The 11,490-nt window shown below is 36.3% G+C and overlaps 1 protein-coding gene across 5 annotated transcripts in view; it reads right to left on the bottom strand.

Annotated features, from left to right (window-relative positions):
• Positions 1–11,490, bottom strand: part of MICU1 (Mitochondrial calcium uptake 1) — a 61,964-nt gene that overhangs the window by 34,150 nt on the left and 16,324 nt on the right. For all 5 annotated transcript variants that reach the window (XM_022062174.2, XM_022062173.2, XM_087346896.1 and 2 more), the window contains one exon: positions 855–969. In XM_022062174.2, the coding sequence (XP_021917866.1) occupies positions 855–969 (115 nt within the window). The remainder of the gene's footprint in view (positions 1–854; positions 970–11,490) is intronic.

The raw sequence follows: 11,490 nt of genomic DNA, 5'->3' as shown, positions 1-11,490 counted from the left end.
TTTCTACCTGAATGACAGACTGTTCAAGACATGAAGATATCCGTCTTCTGGGTTATTGCGCTGTGTAGTCTGGTCGATGTTAACCAACGTTTCAGGGGTCATACTGCCCTGATGACGGAGGCAGTATGACCTCTGAAACGTTGGTAAACATCGACCAGACTACACGGCGCAACAACCCAGAAGACGGAAATCTTCATACTCTGATGACAGAGGCAGTATGACCTCTGAAACGTTGGTTAACATCGACCAGACTACACAGCGCAATAACCCAGAAGACAGAAATCTTCATACTCTGATGACAGAGGCAGTATGACCTCTGAAACTTTGGTTAACATCTACCAGACTACACAGCGCAACAACCCAGAAGACAGAAATCTTCATACTCTGATGACGGAGGCAGTATGACCTCTGAAACGTTGGTAAACATCGACCAGACTACACGGCGCAACAACCCAGAAGACGGAAATCTTCATACTCTGATGACAGAGGCAGTATGACCTCTGAAACGTTGGTTAACATCGACCAGACTACACAGCGCAATAACCCAGAAGACGGATATCTTCATACTCACCGCTGTGAGAACCTCAAGTCTTACATGTTCAAGACATCAAATCATTCTGTACACAAAAGCAGGGTTGGGAGTAAAGGTAGGAAGCCACTGACTTACGACAAAACTGCCAGTTTTATACACGACTCAGCCATGAAGAAAATTTACGTATTATGGGACAATGCAAGTTGATAGGAGGAACATTTGATTCCTCTGCCTTGAGTTGGCACTCATAAGAAAAGACCAACCGTATACTGATTATAAAACTTAAACCTTCATGCAAAAGAAAAGTGAATGTACAACTTACTTGACAGAACAGTGAGCAGGAAGATGTAATCAGAGAATGTGATAAGGCCTGAACTTCCAAGTTTGTAGAATATGCTATCCTCATCGAGGGCAAGTTCCAGTTTCATGTGGACATTCTGCTTGGGTAAAAACAGACATTTCAATATTAAAATTTATATCATGGAGAAATACTCTTATTAGCACTTAAATTAAATAAGCAAATATGTATTTCTGATAGTTCTGCTCAATAATAATATTAATATGCTGAAACTTGTAAAATATGCAAAAGTAAACCTTGCTTCAACACGTTCATTAAACACTAGTAACTTGGCAATAATAAACAAAACTTAACTGCAGCCAGTCAATATTATTTTACTGAGTCTGTTATGAAGATATTGTAAGATAATGTACAATTATCAAAAGTTTCAAATGTCTGTAGAGTAACAATACCAAATTAAGATTTAACTTATTATATGTTTTTATAGGCCTATAAAAATTAAACAGTCTGGTCAAAGCCTACACAAAAGACTTTCATCCTCAGAATGCCTTTGGTGATGGTGGTAAATTACTCTTTTATCTTTGACTTCAGCCATCATCTGTTTAAATTTTTAATTGCTTTCAAAAAACCATGTTTTAAAGGATGGCTTTTCCTCTAATTATTTTAGTAATTTCAAGAATCAAATCCATAAAAAACATTTTTTTTGGTAATATTTTATAAATATAATTAAAACTGTATAAAAATTACTAATAGTATAATACATAAACAATTTTCAATTCTCTATATTATACATTCAGTCACAAACCACTCTCCTACAACTGCCACAAGTTCTGTTAGCTATTACTACAGAAGCATTACCTTATTATGACTAACTAATTAAAAATAAATACAATTATAGTGCAATGTACATACAAAAATAGTTTAGACTAGCATGTCAGCTATGGTCTTCTGCATTGTCAACACCCTGGGTTCTTGGAGGTGGTTACAAATGTTCCTCCAAAATGTTAATCATCTACAAGACTACATATAGTTTCAGAACCCAGGCGTGTACAAATAGTATTTTCAATGCTATGAGAACCTCAAATTTAATTTAAACTATCTGGTTAAAAATTTACTACATGGTTCCATACTTCTAAGGTCTACTGTTTCTTGAAATAAATGTGGACTTCCAAAGCTTCTGAATGGACTTTTGTGATCTAATGTCAAATATGGAGATGTTTAGGTTATTAACAAGGATGAATAATTGTGTCTGAGGTCTTCAGATACACTAGAGATATTGTAATAAAATAAACTTACAGAAAACTCAGTGGTTTTATTCCATAAAAAACCAAATTATGTTTATTCTGAGACCAGGCAAGTACTAGGTCAGAGGTGAAGCCCCTAGTTCAGAGGAAGAAGATGGCTGTCCTCTGGGTTGCTGCACCGTATAGTCTGGTAGAAATTTACTTATGTTTCAGAGGTCCAATGATGGAGGCAGCAAGGACCTCTGAAAAGTTGGTGTACATATACCAGACAACACAGCACAACAACCCAGAAGACAGCCATCTTCAGACTCACCACCGTGAAAACCTCAAATCCCCTAGGTGAGGACTGGGGGTATTATGAGTACAATGTGCTGCTTGGTTAGTGTGACTGCACACTTTGTGGGGCAGCAATAAATATGAATGGAGCAATGGTGGAGAGAAGATTAGCAGGGGAAAGCTGAAGAACTGCAGAAACCCCTTCCAGTGCCAGTTTGTCAACCACAAAAATCACTCAATGTCACCCAGGACTGGACTCATGTCTCTAGTCCGAAGCCAGTGGCAAAGTACTATATTAATACATAAAGTCAATTTAATACAAAAAGTACTGTTATTACACTGTCTACATTCCTTTGTTTCATTGCAAGAACTCTGCCATCAGGTTTTTCTAATCCAAATTTCAGGACACTTTTCTGTGAACAGAAGCAGAGTCAAGTCGCTCAAGCTCTCAGGGAAAGTTACTGTCCCGAGAAAGCTACTAATTTTTTAAGTTCTGGAAACTATGATCTGCTGAAGCCACTGTAACTAGAATCATTAATAAAACCCTATCTACTATTACCATAGTTCAGAAGGAAACAGTATCAAGAAAAACAAGACTAATATTCAAGTGTTCTTTTCACCACACCACGTAGACATTTGTCGCAAGTGTTCCAACAATGACCTCTTCCTCATGTTGCACAAAAATGACTCCTTGTCATGCAGCTTGCCTAGTAGGAAAATGTGGCTGACACATGGACGGGCCCATAAGGTGTTCTATGCTCATGCTTGCACAAAACACCACCTAAAAATTCTTTTGTAAGAAAAGAAATCACTATGCAAAGATCATTCATAACTAAGTCTGCCAGAATTAAAAAACTTCATCACTCAGATGACAATGTTAATTCACTGAGTGAAGACATAATATCATAAAGAAGAATACAGAAGGTCTATTTAGATGCTAGTAAGGAAGGTGGTCTAAAAGTAAATACTGAGAACAAGTGTGTTCATGTAGGATTTGAGATTTTCAGAGCGGTGAGTATGAAGATTTCTGTCTTCTGGGTTGTTGCGCTGTGTAGTCTGGTAGATGTTTACCAACGTTTCAGAGGTCATACTGCCTCCGTCGTCAGAGTATGAAGATTTCTGTCTTCTGGGTTGTTGCGCTGTGTAGTCTGGTAGATGTTTACCAACGTTTCAGAGGTCATACTGCCTCCGTCATCAGAGTATGAAGATTTCTGTCTTCTGGGTTGTTGCGCTGTGTAGTCTGGTAGATGTTTACCAACGTTTCAGAGGTCATACTGCCTCCGTCATCAGAGTATGAAGATTTCTGTCTTCTGGGTTGTTGCGCTGTGTAGTCTGGTAGATGTTTACCAACGTTTCAGAGGTCATACTGCCTCCGTCATCAGAGTATGAAGATTTCTGTCTTCTGGGTTGTTGCGCTGTGTAGTCTGGTCGATGTTAACCAACGTTTCAGAGGTCATACTGCCTCCGTCATCAGAGTATGAAGAATTCGGTCTTCTGGGTTGTTGCGCTGTGTAGTCTGGTCGATGTTAACCAACGTTTCAGAGGTCATACTGCCTCCATCATCAGAGTATGAAGATTTCTGTCTTCTGGGTTGTTGCGCTGTGTAGTCTGATAGATGTTTACCGTTTCAGAGGTCGTACTGCCTCCGTCATCAGAGTATGAAGATTTCTGTCTTCTGGGTTGTTGCGCTGTGTAGTCTGGTAGATGTTTACCAACGTTTCAGAGGTCATACTGCCTCCATCATCAGAGTATGAAGATTTCTGTCTTCTGGGTTGTTGCACTGTGTAGTCTGGTAAATGTTTACCAACGTTTCAGAGGTCATACTGCCTCCGTCATCAGAGTATGAAGATTTCTGTCTTCTGGATTGTTGCGCTGTGTAGTCTGGTCGATGTTAACCAACGTTTCAGAGGTCAGTGTGTTCATGTTATGTCCAAAATCTTTGTGAGATGGTAGCTATGTGGAAAAGTTTAAACTCTTGGAATGATGGCAACAGATCAAAACTGCAGTCACATAGAAATTAAAAACAGATTGAAACTGTAAATCTGATAGCAAAAATGTGAAACATTAAAATACAGAAGTAGGAACTGGACTGAATATTTCTTGTATCTGGGAAAAGCCCCGATACACATTCCACTACCTGTTAAAACAGGGATAAGTAAAAGAACAAATGTAAGATATTTTATTCTTCTTCTTTGATGATTAATGAATTCTGCAGCAAATTTAACATGAATTTTGATGAAAAAGAAATTCAACCTTTACCTACCTGCTTCTCAGTCATCTAATTTTATGACAATTATAATACCATTAAGAATTAAAAAGTAGAAATTCTGCATTAGAATAATAACATTCGAATATGCCTACATATATACACACCCATTTTGTGTGCTGCTATTACTCACACACACAGACCCTCTCACTCGGCTGCCTGCATGACTTGTTCATTGATCCTCATCTTCTACCAGTAGATTATTCACTGCTTGTACTGGCTTAGAACAACATTTATGTATCACATTGCTTGTTTTAACACTCATGATCTTGCTTACCACCAATTCAACAACACTTTCTGTAATGTCCTGCTTTTCACTTTGATTACAACTGTGCAAGTTGTTACAGAACTTGTGTTTATATAAGAACACGCATCACACTATATGTTTCGGGAAACATCTCACTCACTGTAGTGACACCATTCCAGTGTGTGTTTCCAGAAGGCGATTAGACACAGAAGCGAATGATCAGTTAAGACATCGTAAGAAGCAGCTTGACAAAAATACACCTGAACAACTACCAAAATCGGTGTTACAGGAAGGACGATGACAAATGCAATTTTTTTGTTCGTTTGAGTGTACTTTTCCCTGGTTTCGCATTCCACTGAAAATATCTACAATACAGCACTGCCTTATGGATGAGTTCACTTATAAATGAAGAAACAGTTGGCAATGTTTTGCTGGTACACTTATTGTTTTCTTGCCATAAACACTTAACACTATCCTTCCCCATCATCACATCGACACTTAACACTGCCCTTCCATATCACACAAACAACTGACACTGTCTTTCCCCATCATCACACAAATGCTGCTGATTCTGATTATACGCACTTGTATCTGTGCGTACTTAACTTCCCAACTCTGTAACCAGCTTGGCAATTGTATCCAAACTCAATAGCATTTGCACACTCAAAGAAAGTATGTAGAAAAAAGATTGATTATGAAAGTCCACCAGCCCTGTCAAACAGAAAACAAAGGGGTGGGGGGGGGGGGGGGGAAAGACAGATCTGTAACTGTTCTATGAAAACTCTTGGAATTTTACTTGTTAATACATGTAACTTATTCCTGTTAATGTTTCCATTTTCCAATCAGTGCCCTGCCCAGTAGCAGGGTCATTTACTGTGACTGTCTGGAAACAAAATGTCACCACTTATGCCAATGACCCCAAGTTCCTCACCAAAGCAATATGGTGGTTTCTTACCTAGATAAGTTTTATTTGTTAGCAGAGAAGTTATCTACAGTATTTTTACAAATGAACATTTCAGAGAGTTGTCTGTATAGCCAGTGAAAACAAAATGGTACGGCTCTCTATGGGAATTGATTATAATTCTTGGTACATTTGGAAAAAATGTTTGTAGACAGCAAATAGCTGGGATGTCATTTTATTGGGGGATTCTCTTTGAAATTACATAAGAGTTTCTCTCCTGAGGCCTATATGGGTGCAATGTGAAGGCCATGGTCAACAGAAGGGCACTGTATCAGTTTTTGACTGTCATTATCACTAGGTGACATGCTTTTGGACAAACCTGGTCACATGTTGACAAACATTTGTATCAACTACAATAAAGACACCTAACTGATGAAAATATAACCATAATATTGGTTATGACAGATTGAACACAATACATGGAATATATATTATTAAATGGTAAAGCAGAATAGCAAACATTTATTGCATCACATCATCGATGGCTGCACACAAATTCCAAAGTTGTGTTATTATTTAAAATCTTGTTATCTGGAAACCAAAGTTTATCAAAATTTGTGAAACTCCCTACACAGTCCCTCTGTAAGTATATTTATAATTCAGACAACATAAATGCCCTAGTGAAATTCATTTTATAATTACAGAGCTGTTGATTAATACTATAGAGGTGGTGGTTGTAGAAAATCACTGCTACTCAAATCATTTAAAGATCACTAAACCTGGCTAAAAGTGTCTGCTTCTGGTGGTACCACAAGAACCACTCAAAAGAAAAATCCTCTGCTTTATATATCAGCAGATTCTAGTTAATAGGACATTACTTATACTCTTACATACAAAATGTAATCTTAACAAAAGTTGGCAAGTCTATTATTTTGTGCAACTCTATTGAAAGCACGCCAGTCTCCCACACACAACGCTGAATCTAAACAAGACAATTTTATTAGGTGGCCCACAGAAAGCTGGCAATTAGTTCTGTAACAAACTGATATAGGAGAAGGCCACAGACTTTTAAAATTATTCACACCAAACAGTGAAATGTAAACTATTTCAAGAAACAGTAGGGTGGAATTTTCTACTTTGCTGTTACTTAAATGTAGTACACATAAAAACATTCTGTAAACATTATTACATTTTATGTAGTAGTGAAAAATGCAGTGTGCACTTTCATATTTACGAAGACATACTGTTTATGCTACACAAATTGTGATCATTACGTACAAATTCTGCGGTTTCAAGAGTAGTACAAAAACTTATTTCAGAAAACAGGGTAACTGCTGATGCAGACCTAATTTTGAAATATTTAAAATGCTGAAAAACCACAAGTTGTTTTAAACCTGGCAATAAAACAGAACTTATAATAAATATTAGATACTATCTTTCATTATAATCTTTTCAGATATTATAAATGGTTAAACATGGGACTAGAACATCATATCTAAAAATTATTAACCATAGTTTAAAGATAGTCCTGCGCCGTAGCTGCGCGGTCTGAGGCATCATGCTTCGGACCGGCGATACGGAATGCGCGCTGGTTCGATTCTCGGGGGAGAAGCAATTTTCTCATGAGCTTTCGACCAGTGTATGGGACCAGTGCCAACCCAGCATCGTGAGGAAATTGGGGAGCTACAATGAGTAGCATAATCCGGTCATGAAAGCTAGCAATGGCTGGGGGTTCGTCGTGCTGACCGCATGTCACCCTGTATCTGGTTGGATGATCGTTCACCTCTGCTTAGGCATGTGAACGTGAGGCCAGCAGTCAAGCTAGTCGGCTTTGGCTCTCTGGAGCTGTTATGCCACAGATTTAATGTAATTTTTAATAGTTTAAAGATGATGATTAATTGAATTATCAATTTATTCTGATTTTTAAAATTATGTAAATCTAATATGCAACAAATATTTAAGAAATTATTCTTTCTTACTCCAATGACAACATGTCACAATATGTCTGTATGATTTAATGACTAAACTCTAATTATAAATTCAAACTTTAAATCTCAGTGTTTTCTAGTGGCAAAATGTGCAATCAAAAATTAAAACTTACGACATGCACTAAATAAAACAAGAATATGTTTTCCATGACAAACTATTACATCTACTGCAATGTGGGATGACAGCATGATATACTCTGAGCAGTGAAACTACAATAATACAGAAGCAAACAACTTCTGGTAGTGCACTGGACTGCAAAAAATATGTACAAGCAAGTCCCAAATCATATTCACAGACAAATATATATTTACAGGTTTTATAACTTATAATATTGTGGTATACAGAACTTGCACATTTATGAATAATTCTGTAAATTAAAATCAAATCAACTTTACGCTTCCAAAGTAAATTTTTTTATCATACTACACAAAGGTAAGAGCCGTTCCTTCCCTGCACTTAATGAAGAACCACAATGTGAACATGCATAAGGGAGTGGTCGGTACAGTTATACACATTCCAACTTCAGCACTAGAGCAAATGAGAGGTAAACTTCCTGCTTTATAGACAGGGAAAATCTCTGCCCTTGTTGAGGACCAAATCATGGTCTCCAGTCCACAACCCAGTCACTACACTCACTGTGCTGCCCCAGTTTCTTATCATTCACGTTTGTGTGACTGATTTTAATTTTTCTTTACATGCAACAGTACTTATTGCTGAAACTCTATTTTGAAGAACTAGCACATTTGGTTGACTACCACTGACAATTACATAGGTACTGATCACGTGGCACCACACACAGAACTTTAATGCTATCTGGTATATTTTATTTTCCTTAACATTTGGTACATTAGTATTATTACGTTGTCTTTCAGATTCCATTTTGCAATAAATAGCAGCAAAATTTAAGACATATTTCATTTCAATTCCTGCTGCATAGCCAGTTTCCTGTAATCTTACATAAGGAACACCCAAAACTGGAAAATAAAAAAAATACTGTAATGCATCATCAAATGACCTCGGCACATTCATATTTCCTCACCCAGCTTATAAACTGTCTATTTTATCTGCTGAAACATAACCAAAGTCAAACTGCCACACTGAATTCAGTGATTTTGGCCACAAATAATTATGGATTTTAACATACCTTGGTGCTAAAATATTCATGCCATGTGCATTCAAAATAGATGTTACCATTTTGTAACAAACTCTTCTATGACAAGAAATATGCATCTTCTTTTCAAAATAAATTGCACTGTGCTCAATTTTTGAAACTATTTTGGTTTATCAGGATGCAAGACACGATCCAAAAATAAGTTCACAGCTATCATTCTGCATTCCACTACCAAGCCCTTAAATCTATACAAGAAATTACCAAGCATCTATCACAGGTTTTAGGGAACTTCCAGATGAAACTCAGTACACACTTCAAGGGCCATTAATTACTGACAAAAAGATTTAAAATCATGAAACACTAGCATAAAGTAACTGCTCTTCATTTTGCAACATGTAAAGCTAAAGGATGAAAAATAAAAATAAATATGTTTGCTTTAAGGAGCGTGTTTCACAAATGTAGATAGTTTCATTCATTCTTAATGTTGGATGCAAGTCGCCGATCACAGGTGTGAGAGAATTTTAAAAATTGTAAACTGAAGAGAAATAAATGTGAAAGACAACATAAATAAATTATTAACTATTTGTCTGACCCAAAAAATTCAACAAAGTTGCTAACGCTGTACAATTAGACAAACAATGCCTAAAAATACATTCATAGTAAACTCATCTTCAAAACCACAAGGATCAAAAAGGTGGAAGAAGAAGAAGAAGAAAATGCTAATTTATTGTCACAGACAGAAGCAATTAGCATAGTCAGAGGGTGCCTAACATTTGGTCACAAACAACCTCTTCTAAACCAGTGTGAAATAAAAACAAAAACATCCACATTGTAAAGTATAAAATAAAAGATGACATGTTTCCTTCTACTCTTACATTTTTTATAAAGGCAAATTTGTAACTTTAGATACAGGATGCCTACTTATATTTGAAAGGATATTTTATAAAAGGTAGCAGAGTTATAAAAATCTGACACACGATGACCTAAAGTAGTACTGATTCATGTTTTATGTTCATTATGATCTGCGAGGCCCAGAATGAAATGAAACTTAGAAATAATTTTTTCCAGCAATATGAGAAAGGACGATTTTTTCACTGGTGTCCATAACATTGAACTTGTTTAACTAAAGAATGTTATGACATTTCATACTAGTGGAAATGTACCTAAAACTTGTCTTGGTGTAAATTTGTGTGGGTAAGTCTGGTGACCAAAAACACCGTAAGTTCCACAGGGATTCCAAAACATATTCTCATTAAATAGAAATTACAACAGCAGTACAAAATTTGTTACAACACAAACTAAAATAGATAGTATAAAATGCTCAACAATTCAAGAGTTTTTAAGATTATTCAAGAACTTTCAGTTTGAAGATGCGTGTCTTCTGGGTTGTTGCGCCGTGTAATCTTGCAGAAGTTTACCGACTTTTCAGAGGTCCTTGCTGCCTCCGTTATCAGAGCGATCTCATCACCCTGATGATGGAGGCAGCAAGGATCTCTGAAAAGTAGGTAAACTTCTACCAGACTACACGACGCAACAACCCAGAAGACAGCTATCATCAGATTCACAGCCGTGAAAACCTCAAATCCTACAACTTTCAGTCTGATTTTCTAACAGTCACATTACTGATGAAAATAAGATGGACTGCAACTGTGTAGGGGGTACTGCAAATGCTACACTTCGACTTAAAAAGTAACACTTAATTGATTAAAATTATCACCAAGTGCACGAATAAAAGTAAAAAACAAACATGTACCAACTTAACCAATTTAATTTATAGAGCATATATTTGTAAATGTATGTAAAATGGGACTTGGAGATAAAAATCTATGATTCTGTATAAGCATAGCATAGTTTCAAATCATAAGCACTGCATGTGTTCAATGAAGTATTAATATATGAGCCATTCCAAACCATGCATATGTGATATAAAAGAGTGAGATTTTACAATAAATACCTTATCATGATTCTGCAAAAATACAGAGAACAAGAATAAGGAGAAGAACAGATAATATAACAATGAGTACAGATACAACAGAGGCAAAAGACATTTCAAAGTACGGCATAGAGTACAGGTATCATTGCACAACAGGGTACTGAATGAAAAGTAAGACTGGCTTAATAGTTGTTTCAAGCAAATCCAGCTACAAGAAAACAATCCAGACCAATTTAACATAATGGCAGACATCTGACCAGCAGAACATTAGAATCTGAGTTGAACTAAACTGACAGTAGCTCATAAGACCATTAAAATAGTTTTATTTTTAATGTGCTTTGTCATGCCTGTTTAAAAATCACAATTCCCATCATTAACTTCACTGTAAAGCATTGTCATCATACAAAATGTTACTGAAAATCAATCAGTTTCATGATCATTCACTTAGCTACATTACACGTAAAACTGCCTTTCTTGGGCACCCAAACAGAACAAGACAAGATACTCAGTTCCTTGTTACTGACATGACTGATTACCTACACATACGAGTAAATTTAATTCCCTTAAAAACCCAATTTAACTCCTAGTAACTTTTTCCTGTGTTAGGATTTATTCATATTATTGTTTGTTATATTAATTTATTTAACACTGTCAATACCTGAGATTATATAGCTTCAAGTAACAGAATTATTA

Source organism: Zootermopsis nevadensis, unplaced genomic scaffold, assembly GCF_977971745.1.
Source record: "Zootermopsis nevadensis isolate Lab colony 2312 unplaced genomic scaffold, Znev_1.0 Znev_ptg000011l, whole genome shotgun sequence".
NCBI lineage: Eukaryota > Metazoa > Arthropoda > Insecta > Blattodea > Termopsidae > Zootermopsis > Zootermopsis nevadensis.
Note: the sequence above shows the minus strand (reverse complement) of the source record. Positions and strands in the feature narration are given on the sequence as shown.